The sequence below is a fragment of the Plutella xylostella genome, chromosome 27 (assembly GCF_932276165.1).
Source record: "Plutella xylostella chromosome 27, ilPluXylo3.1, whole genome shotgun sequence".
NCBI lineage: Eukaryota > Metazoa > Arthropoda > Insecta > Lepidoptera > Plutellidae > Plutella > Plutella xylostella.
This window is the reverse complement of record NC_064007.1, coordinates 5,705,409-5,727,170: the sequence shown is the minus strand read 5'-3', so window position 1 is coordinate 5,727,170 and position 21,762 is coordinate 5,705,409. Positions and strand designations below refer to the sequence as shown.

The window sequence follows — 21,762 nt, the reverse complement described above, 5'->3', positions numbered from 1 at the left end:
TGAAATCATAAGTGTCTGTTTTTACAATTAAAATTACCTATATCACCGTCTTTTTTATATTTGCTGTAAGCTTTGATTTGTCAGCTAAAACATTTTATTGCCAATTAACTGTACCTAATTAGTTAGGTGTTTAGATTTCCCCCTCAGTTTCCAAAACCATCAAAACCTAGGGGATATTATTTTTGTTCTTCATGACATGTAGTATGTAGAAGATGCTGAATGTTTATTAATGTGTTTTGTTTGTTTTATAGGAACCATGCGTAAGTCCGTCTCAATTTTTAGCAACAAATACATAGCTGCTGTATTTTTTTGCTTACCCCGTTTTGCCATTTTGAATACTGTCCTGTGAAAGCTTGGTTTTTTGAGTTTGAATAAAGCTGAGTTGAAGTTCACTTGTAAAGTCATATAAAAGTGAATTTTGTGTAAGTACCTACCTATAAAGTCTTGATGAAAGGAATTTCGATATTTCTTTTCAGATATGGGACTATCGATTTTCAGCTTTATATCCGCACAGACTTAGGATGTTTCACACATTTCCATTTCAGCATGCCTTACAAGGTTTTTAAAACATTAATTTTCCAAAGCATGTTTTCTTCTGTAATTTCCTCCTTTTCCCACAATTCGTTTTATAATTTTGCTTACTAGCTTTCTTTATAAGTAAATGTTTTCTTTTGTGATTTTAGTGTGACCATTTTTGCATGATTACATGAAACTTTTCAGTTGTCTTGATACTATTCAAATTAATAATTTTAATAGCAAGAAAACATGTTTTGGAGAGTTAAAAGTGTTGGTTTCTGAATAATGCACCAATTCATGAGTTTTTGTTTGAATTGATTTAAATTACCATTTACGATAGAGACTGCTAGACTCTTCACCAGTCTAGTTCGACTATACTTACACCCAGTTCCCATTCTAGAACTCATTTTAGATTAGTGACCTAGTTGACCTAGCTGCCATCTAGCGGCCACCCTCATAACTAATTCCTCCGATAGCCCACCCATCGCTAAACCCTACTGTTTCCCCTCCGAAAAGATTCCGTAAGCGCAAGGAGCAAGCGGCAGCAGCTTCGGAAACGACCAATCAGATGACGCTACAGGCCGGCCTGAGGACGCTGCACGAGGCGGGTCCAGAGCTCAAGCGCGCCATCTCTGGGAATTTGGACGAAGTTGTGGCTGAGACTGTTGAGCCCATGCATAGGGTAAGTTTGCGCAACGGGAGGAAGTATACGGTGCGTTTTGACGCCGCACCGCAAATACTGTGCATTGTAATTTTGTCAGCAAAATACATATAATTAATTTATTTTTGTCTGACACGCTCCTAGCTAAAGTTTGTTTTTTAATCTCAGATACTGAATTCTGTCAAAACAGACTTTGTCATTGGACGATACGGTGAAGCGGTAGGCAAAGCCCGTTTTTAGAGCTAATTAATTTCAATGTTAAGATAACTTCTTGAAATTTCCCTTGTAGCGTAACCACACTCTGTTCGGTGCTGTGTGGACCAGTATAAAGAGGCATGGCCGGGAGAGTTTCTACAAACCGGATAAGAAGCCTAAATCCAAGTCAAGTGAGTACTCTACCATATGAGTATAATGGTGCATATTGTGATATTGATTACGTTTATCATTATAATATATCTGTGTTAGGTATACATTAAGTATAGATTAGTATTTAGTAGTATTAAGTATTTACTGTATTTTTATGTTTGTATTTGTTTGTTTCATGTGTTACAATGTTTTATGGACGTGGTCTGAAATAAAATTTTATTCTATTCTATTCTATTCTATTAAATGTTATTTTCTCAGGTACGATGTTGGAGAATCAATCTCTGACTTCAATGATGAGAAGAGAACTAGGATACGATGGAAAAATACCTGAAGAAGAAAATATGTTAGTATACCTGTAATACCTACATATTTTAACTAATTAACACTAATGATCTAGGTTAACGTGGACTTTTTTTCTTTGATCTTCACGGCAGCCGGTCAATAAACCAATATATTTGGTAGAGGAGCTGATTTTTTTCTATGTTGCTCACTGCTCCTTATGTTAGTCACATTGGACAGGCGTTGCGTTGTGAAGTCCACCGATAAAAAAACCAGTCTGTAAGCGACATTTTCAATATTTTGTTATATTTTAAAGGAGGTACGAAGACGGCAATCAAAGTGATGAAGAGATCGCGATGCAGCCGCTGCTGAACTGCAAGAAAGACTCGGAACGAATATTCCAGGCGATAGAGTAAGTCATACAGTTAATATAATACTAAATAATAATAATACTGCAATTTTCCAAGAAAAACTGTAACTTTAATTATATATTTTCATTTTATTTATTACTAGCTGTTCCCGCGAGCTTCGCTTCGCCTTAAAAAGTTTACCCGTGGGACTTCCGGGATAGTAGTCCTATGTTCTTTGTCAGGGTCTAGCTAGACCATATACCAAATTTCATTCAAATCCGTCCAGTAGTTTGGGCGTGAAAGAGTAACAGACAGACAGACACAGTTCCTTTCGCATTTATAATATTAGTTAGGATTTTCTGTCTTTTTTAAGCCAACTAGTAAACTATTTCACTTATCTTCTAAAGGATATTTTTTCATTTGTGGACCACATGTTTCTCTACGTCTCACGTTCTTTTTGCAATAACAAAGTATCGGTGTTGCTTTCATATTTTGCCAATATTATCCATTTTAATTACGTGTATATTTATGTAATTATTGAATGTCGTATAAGTTAGTAGAATGAATCTTTTCCATTGCTAAGAGATTGAAATCATAGCACATTAAAAACGCAAAATTAGTTTTACCTGGTTTGTGATAGCCTAAAAATATACTGCCATTAAAAACCGTTACAGAAAAACATCCAACGATTTAATGCTGACAATGAGAAGAAACAGTAAGTTTGGTTTTAGTGTGTTGTGATTGTTGGCCAATCTACCTTCGATTTACTTTTTGTGCATGAATGACTTTCTACCTACTGTAGTTTGCTATTGGGTAAAAGCTTTTCTCAAAGCACTTTGGCCTGAACTTTTTTACATTTAGTCTTTCGTTTCTGATCTAGACCATGTTTATTACCTCGCTGGTTAATTTCTGCATGAATGGTTTGTATGAATGTTTTAACATTTATGATACAAGACCACATAGTAAGGTGAATCATCTGTTTTTTCCATGAAATTTAGGTAGTTTGTAACATTTTCTATCATCATAATCCAATAATTTTAATTTTTCACCTGAATGAGGCAAGTTTTAATAAAAAAATAAGTTTTTCTAACAAAGTTTTGATTTATTACAACTAACGCTGTAATATGTATTAATTTATCCAAAGTAATAATTTGTAATGTACCTATAATAATATATTATTATAGAATAATCATCCTTATGTACGTTATTGCTAACTCTTCTTAACTACTCTTTACTCTTTTAACCGCGCCATCTAGTTTGGAATCATAGTTTATTACTTCTATGTTTTGAATACACTCATATCCAGTCCTTTCATCATACATCATTTTGTTCCCCCATCTTCGTTAATTTTTGCTAGGAACCTATAATGTGAGTACATTTGCCTTCAGATCGTGACAAGAAGCCAGGAGCTGTGAACAACAACGTGCCTTATTGTGTAGAGAGTCCAGCGGAGAATCTTATTACACGAGTAAGTACATCATCATTATCACCTTCATTATCATCATTGTCACTCCACTGTAAGCACTGATGGATTTGAGCCATTGTTATCATCATCATCGGCGTTAGAATGAAATGGCCCGTTTCTTATAGTGTCAGTGACAGATACATGGAAATAATAAGTAGGTACTTAGAAATGGTCGAAGCTTAGTAAGTACTTATTACTTCCATGGACAGATACAATAGAGCTAGACTAGGGTTTGCCACTGCGGTGAAATCAACCAGTGTTGCTTCTGCAGCAGCCTCTATGATCCTCCTATTATTATCTGTGAGGGTGCAAGTGGATATCCCCAAGACCTCAACTCTCTCCTAAGCTTCCTTTAATTTCCTGCCACGCTGGTCCATTGCCGCAGTGGGATCACACATCTAGACGTACAGGTTTCCTCACAATGATTTCCTACACCGTGTTTTCCTTCCACCAACCCACACTAGCCCAGCGTGGTGGATTAGGCCTAAACCCTTCCTGCATTAGAGGAGACCCGTGGCCCAGCAGTGGGGACGTGATGGGTCGTGATGATGTGTTTTCCTTCTCATATTTGTTGTTGATTCCTCTCTGTCCCCTATCATCCAGGTACTGACGGAGCAGGGCCTCGGGAAGTATTGTGACCGGGAGTTCGTGACGAACACCTCCCGCGAGATGCAGGAGGCGCTGGACCTGACGCAGGAGGAGATGGACACGTAAGGATCTTCTCTAGCCTGTCCCCGCAGCACGGGCCCTTTATGGACGTAGATAAATGACAATTTATGACGGTTTGAGTTTAACACGGCGGTGTGATTGGTATGGAACGAGCGAGTTTAAAGATGTCGGTAAAGGACCGATGTGCATGCCTCGGTGCCTGGCATATTATTTCTCATCCTACTAGTATTGTGAACGTTTGGATGGATTGCACGGCGAAACGGTTGGGCCATTTTTGAGGGACGTCAGAATGGATGTATGTATGTAAATACTTAGTAAGTTGGTTGTAATGAACAAATTTGTCCACAGTGCTGCCAATCAAATCATCCTCCAAGAGAAGATGAACCAATCAGTTGCATTGCCAAATAATGTGGTAAGTATCTATCACTGTTTAAGTACCTACTGTAGATACAGAACCCATGTTAAATGTAATCTTATAGTTACCTGAGACTTGAAAATACACTCACGGGCAATGAAAAGGTTCCACTGATAAAAGCACCAAATTATTCCTTAACGGAAAAGGTTAGCTTAATGTCGCCTTCTGCAACATTGAAGTACATTTGACAGAGCATCAGGATATTACCAACAAAATACGGTAATATTTTGTTACAATTTCAAATAGAATGTTTGAAAAAATTGGGGTCGTTTGGTGTCGGCATTTTGTGAGTGGAACTTTTTCATTGCCCGTGAGTGTAGATTATTGTTAATTCGTGTTAGTTAATATTATCTTTGCGCTGTGGGTTATACATATCTCTTTTTCTGACTGTACCTGCGCTCTTTTTTCAGGACAGTATACTGTCTCGGCAGTACCACCCGTTCCACCAGCCACCCATGCAGCCTCCTCGTCAAAGCTTCGTCTGACATCAGTAGATTTTGTACTTGTAAAGGATTTTTGAACGCAAACCTCCTCGGTTGGTAGCCGACTGGCGGTTTTTTTAACTCGAATTTTCGAGTTTTGTTTTTCCTTTGGGAAAGGCTGGCCCCGGAAGTAGGGGTCTTTTCAAGTTTTTGATGGGTGTGTAATTTTGCTATCGTAATATCCGAAACCAAAATAACTTAGGTACGTAACTGGTGGGAGAGCATTCATTGATGTTGATTCTGAAGGCAGAAATTCTAATTTTAACGCTGTCAAACTAAAAAATTTGCTAGCATAAAATGACATTTACGGAAACAATCATAGAGTCGAATTTTAAACAAAGAAATTAAGGTTTTGACATCGCTAAATTTAAAATTTCTGCCTTCAGAATCGATATCATTGTCATCCCATATCTCTCAACAATATCTTATTCAAATGCAATTTATGCAATACGTGTAGGTTTCCCAAGTCTTTTATTCACTCAAAGGTTGCCTCGACGAGATCGTTTTTAGCGTATTGAACTTAGTCGTCTTTAAAATTTAATTTAATTTACATAATAATGTTTTGTGTTTTATCAATAAAGATCTATTCTGATGTATTGTAAATACTATGTTCTCGGTTTTCCTCAACCAGTCGCTATCTGTGCAGCGAGCACCGGATTCGATACTATTTTCGAATCTACACGGACGGTCACTTTTACCAAACGCTAAACGTATTTAAATAAAATTTTAAATACAGACGTATGACAGGCTACTAAATACGTTTAGTGTTTGGTGAAATTCTACCTAACATAGAAAAACAAATGCCACTTTTGGAACCAACAAATTTGCCTTAGACCTGGTTTCTTATGATTCTGGTAGTTACAGTCTAAATCACGGATTTGCTGACGACTCGTTTAAGGATTAATACCCTTGTTAATTGGTTGAGTCCAATGACGAAAATTTAACAGACCATTCATAAATGGGGCATTCCACGGGTAGTGGGAAAATGAGATATTTTTTTATTAATCTAATCAAGATTATTTTATTGTTAATTCAATATTAGATATACATATTTACATGTTCTGTTATTTTTTTTTCTGAAAAAAACAGGAAAGTATTTTTTTACATACGTTTCATACGTTGTCTTTTTGTTCTGAACATGTGGTACGATTTTTTGGGTCATGTTCATGTCCCACCAGTCACAATTTATTTGGTCTATATTTCTTGCAGAAACAAAGCTTGCTCATAGTTTATAGTTCACGTCTTAATATATTTAATCATTTAATAGCACATTCAAATACATTTTGCTATGTTAAGTATTTGGACTAAAATCTCGTTTGACGGAGCAGAGGTCGGGGCTGAGGTATTTTTGGCTGTCCCACCAGTCACACTCCTTAAACCGTTAATATATCACCAATAAATGTACATGGGTTATTAATTTGGTAATCATTACATTACTTGGTTCATTATCTACTATACAGTATATATTTAATAAGACGACCGAATGGCGTAGTGGTTAGTGACCCTGACTACTGAGCCGAAGGTCCTGGGTTCGATTCCCGGCTGGGGCAGATATTTGTTTAAACACAGATATTTGTTCTCGGGTCTTGGATGTGCCCGTAAAATGGCAATAGGCTCGCCCCCTATTACATTGGGACTAACATAACACTCTGGCGAAAAGTGGGTGCAGCAATGCACCTCTGCCTACCCCGCAAGGGAGTCCATTAGTACAAGGCGTGAGTGCGTGTGTGATTTAATCATATTATTTGATTAAAATAAAAAGTTACAGGTCTAAACAATAGCAATTCTGGAGTAAACAGTCCCACCAGTCACTATGGAATGCCCCAAATCAAGCATTATGTGAATCATTCACTCACACTTCATTCAATATTCTGTCATATTCATTGAAATTGGTGTCTATGTCTCTGTAATGTCAAACAACCTCAAACTACCAAACTTTTTGGTTTTGAGGTTGCCATGGTTACTATTTATATCGAGGTTGTTTTTTGACATCCGTCATTGAAAATAATATTATTACGCCATGCTCTTTGAAAAACAATACAACGAACTAGATGGAGTGTCAGTGCAAAAGAAACGACTCAACAAATAACACCTCAATTTCTAAGTAAGGTCTTATTTTAAAATATTTTGTTAGAAGCTTTTTCACTTAATTCAATAGTTCTCATTAAGTCATAAGGTTTAACTTCTTGAATCTACCTTTGTGATCTAGTGGTAGAAGCTCAGCTACATCACCCAGGGATCCCAGGTTCGATTTTCAGGTAGGGCCATCAATTTGTGTTTCTATATTGCGGTTCCAAGTTAGGTTAGGACATTAAATTAAAACTTTTATCTCGGTTTGACAGTATATAAAACCCAGACAGTATTTCGCTTCATTTTTTATGTCACACAACATCTAGTTCGTATATTGTTTATCAAAGGCTCTGTTCATTTTTCCATCTTGAATTCTTGACAGATGTGTCAAAAGTCAACAACCCGTTGCCTGGTTACCGGTCTTAACAAAGTCTTAACGGAACCTCACAGCAGCAATTAAGTTAACCAACCGATAACCCCTTGATTTAGCATGGTGGGACACTCACTAACCTTAACAGTCCATCATGTAACCAAACCGAGGTATTTTTAACCTAACCGAATGGCGTGAAATTACAGTGCCACAAACTTATATATATAAATAAATAAATAAATAAATTATCTGTTCCGGTGAGAGCTCACGTAAATGTCTAATATTTCTTCATTTTTTAATATGTAAAGTTTTCCCGTAATGGTAATTTACCCTTGCGGTTTTAATAAACCCATCTAATCTATATCAATATATAATTTATTAGTAAATAATGAGATATGGACCAATTTAATTAACTGTCACCGGAACAGATAAGTTTGTCGCACTATAGGCCTTAGTGACAGTGACATTTGACGATACGCAACGTTAACGGAGGTTCGAAACTTGTGCTCGCGACTCTGATTTCTTACTTGTTGAGTGACGAATTTAAAACATACCAATGTGAGTTTTTATGCTACTTATCATAATTAGGTATTCGATATGGTATTTTGGTTTTGGAGATTAGGATACGTACCTACCCGATTTTGATATTGTAAATAGTTTTTGCGATGGAATGTTTTTGATGTAATATATTATCTACTATGATTTCGTGTGGGATAAGAGTATGTAACAGGTAAGTTTAGTCCAAAAATGCTTTTTAGGTAAGTTTGTATAGAGGGTGTTGAAAAACTGGTATTGTAAGCTGAAAGGGTGCCCAGTCTTCAACTCGTTATTCTGAAAAACTAATAAATATCTTTAAAAAAGATCTTCCATGCATGCAAGAAAATTGATAATTGTTGTTTAAAATTACCACCTGGATCACCTCTGTCGGCTCAAGATCATTTTTCTACCACCCTATGTAAGTATCTATATTTGATTGACCAAGTTTAAAGTTGTTATACCTTCTATCAGTGCCTAAGTAAATAAATAAAGTGCTTACCAAGGTAAGCACGTAAGGTAATATTTTAAAGATGGTGCATTAATAATAAATAAATAGTCATTTATTTCAGGCTATACACCCATATTACAATAAATGATAAAATAAAAATAAAAATTCTTAAACCTAAAATTAAGATATCGGTATTGTTCACAATGATAAAAACTTTTGTTATCATTATGGTTATCATGATTATTTTTGTTATTCAGTATCTAAAATATTAGAATGGATATAAATGAGTTATCTCTAGTCAAATAGCTTAAATTAACGGCTGAAATTAAAGCTGGAATCATAAGATTCATAAGCTAATAAGGCTTGAATTATATGCGCCGATAGAATAAAAAATCACAAGGACCTACTCCTTGTGACTGTAATGTCTAAAGATTTATATAAGTACCATAAAAAAATGTTAAGCTATCGATGTCGGGCCGGTAAACATGATACACTAAAATATATAATATTATGTAATTTATCTACTTTTAAAAACATGCTATGTTATTTATACTGCTGTTGAAATGACTGCTTAATATTTTACACTGTACAACGTATATTTTTATGTATCGAGAGACTAAGGGGAAATGAATGTTTATATTTTGTATATGATATTAAAAAATGTTATTGTGAATAAATATTGTTGCAAATTTTATTTTCTTTCACTTAAAAATGCTAAAATAGGTATATGTATGGCAGCGAAGACGCTGCGATGGTGCAACGCACCAATGTGGACCTCGCCATTATCCGTTGTGGTTAATGAAGATCTTCAGAACTTTTTCTATGACGCTTCTCGAGGGTTTACCCGAGTCCGCGTTGTTCTATGACAACGTGATTGTAAGGATAAATGCATAACTGAGTAAATTATTTGAAATTACATTGAGTAGTAGGTACTACTCTGATCCTACCCCTTCGGCCGCCGGCGAAACCACGCTACGTAATTCCTTAGCTTTGCCATGGCTTTGCTCACTTTGCCAGACGATATTGTAGACAAAGTTGGCAGCTTTGACGGTAGCATTCTCACAACAATATTGCCCTTACTAGTCTCTTTAAGATTTTAGCTGATAACTTGAAAAGTAAAACAAATTATTTATAAGAAAACCAATATTTATTTTTTTATCTCTTAAATTGCACAATTTTTAAGGTACCTATAAAATGTTTCATTTTATTCTTACTTGGTCCTGTTTGGTTCATAAATCATGTCAGTACTTTGTACCTTCAAAACAACAGTTTCTTCACGATTTTTGTATCGTTTTATAACGTGATGTTGTTTCCGTAAAATGTTAATATCTCCTAGCTGCCGGGTCAAAACATCTTCAGTACCTTTAGCATTCTTTACAATTTCCACACTCTCTATTTGTTTTGATGTGCATTCTTTAGCATGTTTGTTGGAATTTGCCATTTTGTTGAAATATTTTATTAATTTGTTACTTTTTCATAAACCAGACTAATAGTTGACAGTTCTTAATTTTTCCTCTGTCATTTACAACCTTTTCCTTTTTTTGGTTCTGGGACCACTTCTCGTCTGCTTACTGATATTATGATATCTGATGATGTACTAGCACAATCTTTCCGAGCCTTCCTAATAGCATCTTTATCCATTTTCACACTTTTTTTTATTACTTTTTCTGTACTCCCTCTAGCTTTCCTCATATTTGATTTAGAATTCGCTAGTCTTTTTTCAATTTTATCTTTACTACCTCTAGTGATGGATTTATTGCTGATGGATGGGCTTTTGATTCTTAAATCCTTGACTGACTTCATTTCTTGAAGTGAGCCATCGCTTAGCTGATTTAACGAAGTGATGGAATTTTGTCTTTTCTCTTCGATTTCCCATTCTTTGCACCTTTGATCCAAGTCGTCGTAAGGAGGCACGTTTTCTCTGCATTCTCTATCCTCTTCTTTAGTAAGTCTTCTGCCTACGGTGGGCTTAGATACTATCTTGGCATATTTGCCATCTTTGTAAGGACTGATAGTAACTTCTGATGAATGTTTACATTGCTTGGTAAATTTATTACTGAAAACGACTCCTGGAGGTATTTTGACATTATCAGTTCTTGCTTTCACTGCTGCATCGATGTAGTGAAATGTAGGCTCAACTAGCATGTCCGATCTTTTTTCCGTTTGTTTTCTCAGCTTGTTTTCGATCAAGGTCTTGGGTTGAATATTTTTCTTAGAAAATCCGCTATACAAAGTAAAGGGACACGATTGAACGCTGAGTGGGCTTGTATTGTTCTGAAATTCTGATGATTTCGTGGATATCGAGGTACTGGCTGATATTTTATGTGATTCTGATTCATCATCGATCACTCCATCTAATTTAGCTTGTAGTTTAATTATGCGAGTCTCTAGATGCGTTAATTTTTCATCAAAACTAAGCTGAGTTGGATTGTTCTTTGGAGATGTTTGTTTAGATGGTTCTGCTTGTGGCAAATTAGGCTTTTCCATAGACTCAGAATCACTATGATTCGATCGTTCCAAAGATTTATCCATTATGTTTATTAAATATAATGGATATGGATAATGGATTGGTATATTAACAAAGGAGACGTATTATATATACATATTTGTCAGTTCGTATCTTTTTTTGATTTTGTTTTGCCTTTAGCAGAGTTTTTCTGTATTTTGCTTCTGCAATGTGTTGTATCCTGCTTAGTGTTAATAACTAGTTCAGTATAATTTCCCGAAGGTTCAAACAATATATTCGCAACCGCTTCTTTTTGATGGGTTAACTTGTTCTCTATTATAGTTTTTTGAGTTACGTTCTTCTTACTCAATTTATTAGTTAACATGATTGGAAAAATATGTTTGGCATCTTGTGTATTCATGGAGGAAGTGCTATTCCCCGAGTAGGTTGAAAGACATCTAGATATTCCATCTTTTGTTTCAGTGCTGGAACTGATGTCATCAATTTCAGTTTGTAATCGAATAATTTCAGATTCAAGATGGGATAATCTTTTTTCAATGTTGTGATCAAGCTGTGGCTGTTGTAAATTATCATTGTGATGGCGATGGGAAACCACCTTCCCGTTTGCTGTAGTTTTTTGTTTATCCATGTTTTTGTTGAGTTTATAGTCGTATTAATGTTTATATTTATTGTGACAAGCTTTCATTCGTTGTTTTCTCTTGTATTCTTCACAAGGATCTAGTTCAAGCTCCGGTGGTGGTGGTGGTGGTGGTGGTGGTGGTATATCCTCCTTTTTTCTTTGTATATTGCAAAATGGGTTTGTTTGTTGAGTGTCGGCAACTTGGTCTTGTATTTTTTCTTCTGTAACTATAGTCTCTAAACCACAGGCTGCATGATTCTCCCCACGATCAGTATTCTCCTTTGAGTATTTTTTTTCGTTCTCTTTTATCTTCTCAGCTGCTCCCTCGCATATTTCATTAGTAGGTAACTTTCGTTGGACCCTACAAACTATTTGTTCTGTTTTTCCTGTACGATTAGTTTTATTTTTGTTATTTGGGTCACATATTTCTCCAGGGAGAGGAGGTACTTCTATGAATATTTCAGGGTTTTTTATCTTGTCAAAGCATAGTGCGTCATCACAAACCTCTTCTAATTCGGCTGGTTCTGGTTCCTTCTCGGCTGACTCCTGCTCGAGCGTCTGCTGCGCTTGCCGCCGGTCCGCTTGAGGCTGCTTCTTCTCCGCGTTTGTTTTGGTTGGCTTTTGGCAATTTTTCTTTCCTGTCGTTTCTCTTTGTTTTCTTCTGTATTCTTCGCATTTGTCGGCATTTTGCTGCTCTTTAAGTTTGTTTTCTTCAGTAATTTCACTAACAGTACTATTGATTACCTCAATTTCTTCTTTGAAGCATTTCTTAACATTCATTATATTTGAATAGATGTTGGGGCATGATTGAGAGATATGGTTGCTTGTAACTTCAGACTAATTTTATTTTATTTCATATTTATTGACCCGGCGTTTATGATGACATGATGTAAATTTTAAATAGTTGTTTTGACATGGTTTTGACATTGTTCTATGACAAATTATATATAAAAAAGAATTTTATTATAACATTCTTAAAAGAAGTACTACGTAAATAGGTTTGTAGAACAACGCAGAATCAGTTATCAGCATCAGAATAATAATGGCCAGTCGTTGTACGGGAGTCCCGTACAACGTCTGGTCATTATTATTCCGGGAGCAAGGAACATAACATGTACGGTGGCCTGCGCCTAAAAGTATACAGGCGGAGTTTTTATAATAGCGATCCCTTATGATGAAGGGACCAGCTACATCTGTTATAAATCTGGGGACGTGTTGTGTGTGATATGTGCAGCAGTGGTGTTTCTGGGGATGTGCTTGAGCAGCATGTGAGCTTGAGATCGCTATTTTAAAAACTCCGCCTGTATACTTTTAGGCGCAGGCCACCGTACTTCTCTAACAATAGGCGAGACCTATGCTGAACTCTCTTCATAGCGTAGCAGAGCGTAGCATAGGCTAAGTTTAGGATCACTAACCTCTACTCTATCTCGTTGTATTAAACGTACCCGTTGCTTTAAATACTCTTGAAATCTGGTTTTAATAAACTATAGTGATCCCCCTGTAACCATACCGCTCTTATCAAATAGGGGACTATAAACGACTCGTAAAAATAAATAGCGAGTGCCTTGAGTTTTTTATTTTAAGCATAGCTGGATGGACGCACCAGTCAGACGACCTTCGCCGAGAAAGAATTATGATTAGGTCATGTTCTTTATGAAGAGGAAAAAGGAGACCGTAATAAATTAATAAACAAACAAAGCAAGAAATAAATCAGATTTGCAAAAATATGGTTTATTTGGAATAAAAAATTTACAAAAACTTATATGAGCAGTAAAGTTGTGGATTAGCATTCATCATCTTTACTATCTTTTTTATCTGTTGGCTTAGAAGTGGGTGCTGGAGATGATGGCTTCGGTGGTGGTGCTGATGAAACTGGTTTTATATTTGCATTACTTTCAGGTTCACATTCTTCATCTGAAATACTGGTTGTTGATTTACCCCCAACATTTGCAGCGTTGACTGTCACTGAAGACTTTGATATATCCACAGCACTTTTACCGTCTTTCTTCAAAGAAGCTGTAGACGCCGGTGGCTTTGCAGTGATTGATTTTGCTGATGCTTCTGCTTTTGGTGGCGCTCCTTCATCCTCACATTCTTCCAGACCGGCTTTGGATGTTGGTTGTGCTGCTTTAGCAACTTCCTTCGGTGGATCTGGTTTTTTATCAGCTGGTTTAGCTGCATCTTTTGGTGGGTCTGGTTTTTTATCAGCTGGTTTAGCTGCATCTTTTGGTGGGTCTGGTTTTTTATCAGCTGGTTTAGCTGCATCTTTTGGTGGGTCCGGTTTTTTATCAGCTGGTTTAGCTGCATCTTTTGGTGGGTCGGGTTTTTTATCGGATGGTTTTGGTTCACAGTAAGGTAGATCTTTGTTTGGTTTGGCAGGTTCTGTTTTCTTATCTGAAGGAGGAACTGCTTTGGTATCAGGTGGCTTTGCCGTATCTTTTTGAGGCTCCTGTTTTTTATCTGATGGTTTCGCTGCTTCCTTTGGGGGCTCTGGTTTAGTATTAGGTGGCTTTGACGTATCTATTTGAGGCTCCTGTTTTTTATCTGATGGTTTCGCTGCTTCTTTTGGGGGTTCTGGTTTAGTATTAGGAGTTTCTGTTTTCTTAGGAATACACTCTTTTTTATCAGCTGTAGGCGCCGGTGCCTTAACAGGGTCAGGTTTTTTATCTGCTGGTGGTGTTGGTTTTACAGCTTCAGCAGGTTTAGAATCACTTGCAGGTTTGTCGGGAATTTTATCTGAAACTGGCGGTGCTTTAGCTCCTTCAGCGGATTTTAAATCACTGGCGGGTTTTTTTGGTATACATTCTTTCTTTTCTTTTGTTGATTGAGGTGCCACAGATGCACCTGTATTATCAGGTTTTTTATCCTTTGCGTCTGCTGGTTTGGAGGGTTCGTCCTTTTTTGGTTGCTCAGCCGTTGAACTTGAAGACCCCTGAATTTTTACACCAGTTTCTTCCTTCTTTTTTGGTACACATTCTTTCTTTTTATCACTCATGTTAATAATTTATTGATTGATTTTTTAGTAAAACTGTTTCCAATAGGTACCTAAATTGAGGTGAATATTGTAAAATGATTGTAAATTATTAAAATTTTTTGATTGACATGGTACTTTGTGGATTTATCCATTATAATATTCTAGTCTATGCATTGATCCTTCATGGATCCATCTAGGTCTATGGATCCATCCATCCATCTAAAGCTGCGTACAGACCGGGCCAACGAACGGCCAACGAAGGATATTTATCGTTCGCTAGCGTTGGCCTCCGCATGCTCGTTGGTGTTCGTTAATACGTCCAAATACAATTACTGCTCGAACGAACGTTCGTTGGCACTTGATTCCGGATCTTTTCTGTTTCATTCGCAATTTAATCATGGACGACGACGACATCATTATAATTGAAAACATATCGTCGTTACTCCATTCTTTGTTTTTCTGCATGATCTAAATGGCAGGAAATATCCAAGTAATTATCAAATTAGACGTCTACACGCTACGCTCTCTTGCTTCAACTGAGCGTTCGTTCGTTGGCCTTCGGCGACCGTCCAAACAGGGTTCGTTCAAATAGCTCGATTTTTTTGATGTTGCCGCCACGCTTTGGATCGCCGGCACACGCCAACGAAACCCGTTCGTTTGGCCGGTGTGTACGCAGCTTAAAATGACGAATTTAATCTCAAAAAAAAAAAAAAAAACACTATCAATATGCTATCAATAGTACTTATTAAGCCCGCTCTACACTCGCGCCGCGAAGTCGCTCCGTGAATCCGCGGCGTGAATTTACGCAGCGGATCGTCCACAACTGTGTCCCTCCGTCCCTCCACACCAACTCCACACTCACAAAGCTTCTACTTCCATGATACTACTATACTATACTACTTGAATACTATAGAGAAAGAGAAAAAAAACAACAAATCCTAGGCTATTGTTATTCTGAAGCCTGTGCTTATCTTTCGGTGGCCTTGGATCCTATTGATCCTAGAATCCCTATTCTTGAACATAAGTACTTCTCTGCTTTTGGTCTTCTCTACATAATATTGTATTCTTTGGTATACCGTGAGCGCAGAATACAGGTTCAAGTATACCACTTACCGGGTCTTGTATAAGTAGTAAGCTAAATGGCGGTGATTCTCTCAGAAAATTTACTATGTGTAACATTGATAATCGGTACAATCAATTTTAAGCATCCCAAGCCGTTTCGTGCGCCTCATCTCTTCGCCCCGCAACAGCGGACCCCGTACAGTCATTCGCATCACCCGTTTCCCTGCTGCATCACGCTCACTTGCGCCCCTTCGCGTACATTTAGTTTTATAAGCAGACTACCTAAGTTACATATGGACCGTGTCTGTAGAACTTTCAATACAGGGAGTGTTGTATAACGTATAACCCTGTATATTTGTTGTTACTGCCTACCACACCACCACAGTACCTTTCACATAATTATGAGAGAGCAGTTTGTATAAATAAAAAAAATTATGTCAGTATTTGTTTAATTTCATTAAATTTATACTAAATTAAAGCAATCATGTAATCTATTAGTTTAAAGTTAAAGTACTCACAAATTTTTCAAAAATGAGAGTTTCATACGATGGATTGCTTTATCACGTTAATTGCCATTAACATCAACAATATCAAGTTTTTTATTGGAGTTCGATGTTTTTTTCTATACTTTAGAGGTTTCGTCATTACATCTGCTGCCATTCCAAATATCTCTGGTTTTCGTAAACAGTGCTCCTACGGTAGCTCTTATAGATTCCGCAGCTTTCTCACCAAATATAGGTTTTTCTCTTTCTTTTTGAAATTTTTCAGGATCATTTGCGTCATCTTTGCAAGAATCATCTTTTTCACTCAAGATAAATGTTCCATCTTCGTTTCGTATCATCATTACAGGACTTTTTGGACCTTTTTTAGAATAGCAATATTTTTTTCCTTCTTTTCCTTCTTTTCCTTTTGATTGTGTTTCAGTTTCACAATCTTCGTCAGTTGCATTTTCTGATGGATTTTCCAGGGCCATTAGATTAGTATTGCAGTCATCTTCAGTTTCTGTTATTTGAGGTGGCTCTTCAGATATTTGGTCTTCACAATCATCGGTTCCGATCGCGAGGGGTTTAGATTTCATGTCAGTTTCACTTTTAAGTTCAGAATCTTTTTCCGTCTGCACTTCTTCTTTGCATACATTTTCTTTTTCAGATAAGCTTAATTGTAAAGGATCGCGAGTTTTAATAACTAACACATGATCTTTAGGTCCCTTGTTTGAATAGCAGTTTATTATCGGTGTTCGATTTTCTTCGTCATCATCACATTCTTCTACTTTAGAGTTATCCTTTTTTGAAACGTCGTTTTTTATCGATGCTCTGTTTTCTTCGTCATCATCACATTCTTCTACTTTAGAATTATCCTTTTTTGAATAGTCGTTTTTTATCGGTGTTCGGTTTTCTTCGCCATCATCACGTACGTCTACTTTAAAGTTATCCTTTTTCATATCATTTTCAGTTTCACTTGTTTGTTTTGTGATCTCTTTGGGTGTTTTGGGGGCTGGTCTTGTAGCAGAATTGGTATTTTTAGTGCATTTGTTTGAGGGTATCTCACAACCATCTTCATCTAAATCAGGTGGAGGGTTTACTTTTTTGCAACAGCAACCACACCTGTCTGTTCTACAATCCATCCTCTCAGTTGGATCTTATAAAATGCTTAATATTCAAGTTAATTTAAAACTGTCATGGGAGTTTACTACACGGCTGAATGTAGTTTGCATCTGAAATATATTCAAGATTTAAGTAATATTAAAATCAAAATCAAATTATTATTTGATCAGCTTCACTCGTTTCACTTATCCAGTAGGAAAATCATTATCATATTTACACTGGAGGGTGGAGGGCAACACACACCACAAACTTTTTGCTACTCATTGGAATTTAGAAACTGTGAAAGTTCTAGCCATTGTAGCTTATATTAAATAATTGAATCGACATCATTATGTACAATAATTAACACCTATTGGATTGAATTCGGATCTTCTAAGAAGATTCCAACTAAGGAATTACACCTTACCAGTATTGTTTATATTTTCATACTTTACTGAACATGCAGTTACCTGATTTGCTGGCATTGCATCATCACTTATAAAAAAGGGAGACTGTTGAACTGTTACAATTTTATTATTCTATTCCAAATTCCAATGACGAAAGAAATTCTATTCTTGTTTTGTATGGCACTTGTACTGTGCGTGACAATAATTTTATTATTTACATTTTGAATTCTGTGCCACTGGCGGTGGTGCAGTGATGTGGTGATGGCAGGGCAGATGAAGTAAGGTACCGTCACAGAGTACGTAATATAGGTACCGAATGGTACCGAAGAACCTAAAATAACCCGAATAATGACCTCTCCGATATAAACCCATCTCGACCTCTTCCACCACTATAAATAAGAGATAAATACAAAAAAGAAGTATCCTTGATACAATACTTTTAGTTATTATTCTGAGATAATTAGCTGTGTGACATAATAACAAAGTCCTTAAGGGTCAATTCAGACGTACCACAACCACACCACAGCCACAACCACACCACAACCACGCGGTGTGGTCGGGCGTATATTTTGTATTGACAATGAATAATCCAATTCACACGTGCCACATTTTGCCGTTGTCATCGACCACCTGTGTAATACGACCACATCGCAACCACATCGCAACCACAACGCAACCACATCGCAACGGCAACGCCGCCACGCGGCGGCAGCACCGCGGCAACCTGTTTTCCATATTAACTGCACACGACGACGTGGTTACCACATCGCAATGACAGCGACAACGCAACCACATCGACATTTTGTCGCTGCCACAACGCAACTGCAAAAAGCCGCTGTCACACAATTCACACGTAACCACAGCTTGACCACATTTTGTCGCTGCGACGTGGTGTGGTTGTGGTACGTGTGAATTGACGCTAACTGTGAACGCTCCTTGCCTCGAGGGGTTGTGGGATTGTGTCCCGGTGTGTCCCAAGTGTGTCCATTGGTTCCTAGATTATCGTGTTACCAACATAATTATCACAAACATTTCATATCACCATCATCCCTTCAACGTCCATTGCTGAAAACCATATTTTATCACTTAAGAAATTTGTACTAAAAGTTACGTGACCAACAAAATTTCCCAATTTGTTTATTACGAATTTTCAGAAGTAGTAGAGCATAAGTTGTTTTCAACACGTTTTCAATAACACGCCAAACTTTCACAAATCCAGTAAGAAAAAAATAAGTGTATGAATGTAAAACCATACTATAATTATAATTTCCAATTTAATTTATTTAAACTGTATCAATAAATTAAGTACACTTTGATTGAATTTTCACAACTCCGTCTGGTTCTGGGTTTTTAATTTTATCTTTTATCAGATGAGGAGGATAGCAAGCGCCTCTATTAGCTGCACAAACTTTGGCCTCACTCTCATCACAAGGATGATGAGGAGTACTTTGATTTACTTCATTTTCGTTATTATCTTCTTGTTCTTTATTTCCATTTTCGCTTTTGCCTCCGCAAGCACCAACACTCACAGACGCTCCGGGAAGGCACTTTGCTGAAAATTTATAATTGTTATGACAATGCTCTGAAACCAGAGCAATAATAATGTCTGCACGATAATCCTCAAAGTTGGTAACCAAGCAGGTAGCAAGATTGACTATTCAGTAAGCAAGTAAATCGAAGGCAACCGGTTGCCTGTTTGTTTTTTATTAGTAATTACATTGTTTACAAATAAGCCAGTCTTTTAAATCCAATTCACATCATGATACTCATATAGAGTCATAACTCTAGCGTAATAAAATATTGGTAAAGAAAGGAAATGCTTAAAACTTACTAATTTCTCCAGGCAATGCAGGATTTTTGAGTTTTCCTAAACAAAGGATCGGCTCTTTGCACAGCCTTTCTTCAGGGTCACAAGGTGGGGGTTTACCATCACATGGGTGCCAGTATATTTTCTTTTCTATACCTTTACCAATAGTAAATTTATTCAAATCTTCTTCATCTTCATTATCAGAGCTACTAGCTACTGTTAGTGAATATTTCTTATTTTTGCATTTTTTCATACTTTTTTTAGAAGAATCCATTCTCTTTAGAGTTATTTAATCCTTTGTTGTCATTAGTGGCAGTAGCTTTTTTAAGTAAGTATTCGTTTTTATTATTATGTTCTTCTAGAATTACTTATCTATATTCAAGAATTGCTGCCTTCCTCTATTGAGTTGATTACCAACTACTGAGTGAAAACCGTGTAGATGAAGACATAATATATTTTTAACTATTTCTTTGTGTTTAGGAATATTGATAATGATCATTTATTTTTCACCGAAAAAAGAGCTGATTTTACTTTTAATTTGTTTTAAAACTCCATTTGAAGAAGTTGGGGTCATCAGATCAGACTTTATCACTGGAACGTCATAGTTTGAGGGCTGATCATTAACTCTATCTTTCATTGAAAATATATCTTTTTGTTCGGGAAGATTTTGTGTTATTTTTTCTAGGGCTGAATTCAACTTTGTGCAGATCGTTGATTTTGTATTTTCCATTACAGTTATGGCATCTTTAGCTAAGTTTGGGGAGCTAACTTCTACAAAATCTATTTTCTTATTTGCCTCTGGCGCTGCTATGTTTTCAGTTGAATTTTCATTTACATCAATGTTAGATTTTTGCATAACAACAAACAAACTTTTAGATTTCTTACATATTACATCAAACGCATTTTTGACAGTCTCTACAGTCTGCTCTCCAAAAATTGGTGATTCTCTTTCTTGTTGATAACGCTTAGGATCATTAGTATCAATTGTATCACTCAAGGCTGTTTTGCACGCGTCCTTCCTATCACATAGTAAAAATTGATGTTTTTTGCCAGCAGGTTGCTCATTAAGTACTATAATAGGATCTTTAGGGCATAATTTTGAATAGCAGGGCTTTCTTGGTTCTGTTATTTCTATTCCATCATCTTTACGTGGTTGCGTTTCATAGTCATCGTCTTCGGGAGTTTCAGGGGCGGGTCTGGCCTGGGATTTGGTTGGTAATTCACTAGAATCTTCATCGACTATAGGTTCAGAATTCACAATCACGCGACAACAGGGACACTGGGGTGCCTCTTCGGAGTCAGCCATTGTGTCAGGGAATTACAACGAGTCTTGCGTGTTTAATTCAGTTAGTTCTGTAATTATTCGAACAAATAGTGAAGGCATTTTGATACTTGTAAGGTTTTCTCCCTGTAAATCACATAGAATAGAGAGTCAATAACGATAACGGTAGGAAAGGTACAATTTATTTACCGCAGCACAAAAATTACAAATTACCTTAGACCATCGCGATAAATAAAAAGTGGTCGATAGTAGTTTTACATAATTAATAGTTTTTGTAAGGTTTTTGTCGTGTTTTTATATACGGTTTTTGAGTGGTTTTTGCATTTTGATCCTCAGATTTTGATCATATTTTGATTTTTGATATAATTATCACAGAGTATATCTATGGTAGGTAATTAGCTTAGAGGCATATTATGTAGAATAATAACAGCCTAGACTTTGAATCCGTGAGTGTGAAAAAGACCGATGCTGATGGTTACAGTTAATATTTACGTTGGTTATGTTTGCGATGGGCATGGGGATAGTGGGAAAATGATTCCCACTATCCCCATCAATGGGGAATGGGGATGGGGATATTGGGATGCACCGTTATTTTATCTTGATTTTCGCTTCGCCCTAATGCCTGATCCAGACTCACGCCGAGACTTCTCGTGATCTCAATGAACGAGCGATGAACCGAGGAACCATCCACACTCACGGTGTGGTCTCACCATGGAAATAATAAGAACTGTTGTACGTAAGTACTTATTATGACCTATATGGCCTATGCTCGCGCCGGTTACCAGAGGCGCGAGCACAGGATTCGATACTATTTTCGAATCTACACGAAGGGTCGCTTTTACCAAACGCTAAACGTATATAAATCAAATTTTAAATACATTTTGTACCAACTGACAGACGTATGACAGGCTACTAAATACGTTTAGCGTTTGG

General features: G+C 36.7%; 4 protein-coding genes across 6 annotated transcripts in view; 1 reads left to right on the top strand and 3 right to left on the bottom strand.

Annotated features, from left to right (window-relative positions):
* Nucleotides 1–5,428, top strand: part of LOC105387767 (muscle calcium channel subunit alpha-1) — a 41,864-nt gene extending 36,436 nt beyond the window's left edge. Inside the window, exons 39-48 of the mRNA XM_038110180.2 lie at nucleotides 252–260; nucleotides 1,033–1,198; nucleotides 1,467–1,563; nucleotides 1,802–1,886; nucleotides 2,139–2,234; nucleotides 2,847–2,887; nucleotides 3,561–3,640; nucleotides 4,241–4,347; nucleotides 4,655–4,718; nucleotides 5,132–5,428. Coding sequence (XP_037966108.1) covers nucleotides 252–260; nucleotides 1,033–1,198; nucleotides 1,467–1,563; nucleotides 1,802–1,886; nucleotides 2,139–2,234; nucleotides 2,847–2,887; nucleotides 3,561–3,640; nucleotides 4,241–4,347; nucleotides 4,655–4,718; nucleotides 5,132–5,206 — 820 coding nt within the window. The 3' untranslated portion in view covers nucleotides 5,207–5,428. The remainder of the gene's footprint in view (nucleotides 1–251; nucleotides 261–1,032; nucleotides 1,199–1,466; nucleotides 1,564–1,801; nucleotides 1,887–2,138; nucleotides 2,235–2,846; nucleotides 2,888–3,560; nucleotides 3,641–4,240; nucleotides 4,348–4,654; nucleotides 4,719–5,131) is intronic.
* Nucleotides 5,429–13,497: 8,069 nt separating this feature from the next.
* Nucleotides 13,498–14,709, bottom strand: LOC105387778 (extensin-like). The gene has a single exon (XM_011558561.3). It carries the CDS (start codon nucleotides 14,707–14,709, stop codon nucleotides 13,498–13,500), a length of 1,212 nt encoding a protein of 403 aa, XP_011556863.3.
* Nucleotides 14,710–16,188: 1,479 nt separating this feature from the next.
* Nucleotides 16,189–17,993, bottom strand: LOC105387777 (helicase SWR1). 2 transcript variants are annotated; one of them, XM_038110417.2, is made up of 2 exons: nucleotides 17,761–17,993; nucleotides 16,189–17,464 (listed from the first exon to the last, which is right to left on the bottom strand). In XM_038110417.2, exon 2 carries the CDS (start codon nucleotides 17,372–17,374, stop codon nucleotides 16,373–16,375), a length of 1,002 nt encoding a protein of 333 aa, XP_037966345.2. In that variant the 5' UTR covers nucleotides 17,375–17,464; nucleotides 17,761–17,993; the 3' UTR covers nucleotides 16,189–16,372. The 2 variants fall into 2 exon arrangements, with proteins under 2 accessions (XP_037966345.2, XP_011556862.3); XM_011558560.3 differs by having other exon boundaries at nucleotides 17,804–17,993.
* Nucleotides 17,994–18,978: 985 nt separating this feature from the next.
* Nucleotides 18,979–21,219, bottom strand: LOC105387766. 2 transcript variants are annotated; one of them, XR_007267907.1, is made up of 3 exons: nucleotides 21,043–21,219; nucleotides 19,572–20,955; nucleotides 18,979–19,292 (listed from the first exon to the last, which is right to left on the bottom strand). XR_007267907.1 is itself a non-coding variant. In XM_048631076.1 (3 exons), the coding sequence occupies exon 2, from the start codon at nucleotides 20,851–20,853 to the stop codon at nucleotides 20,047–20,049; it is 807 nt and encodes a 268-aa protein (XP_048487033.1). In that variant the 5' UTR covers nucleotides 20,854–20,900; nucleotides 21,043–21,182; the 3' UTR covers nucleotides 18,979–19,292; nucleotides 19,572–20,046. The 2 variants fall into 2 exon arrangements, 1 of the variants encoding a protein (XP_048487033.1); XM_048631076.1 differs by having other exon boundaries at nucleotides 19,572–20,900; nucleotides 21,043–21,182.
* Between the last annotated feature and the right edge of the window lie 543 nt (nucleotides 21,220–21,762).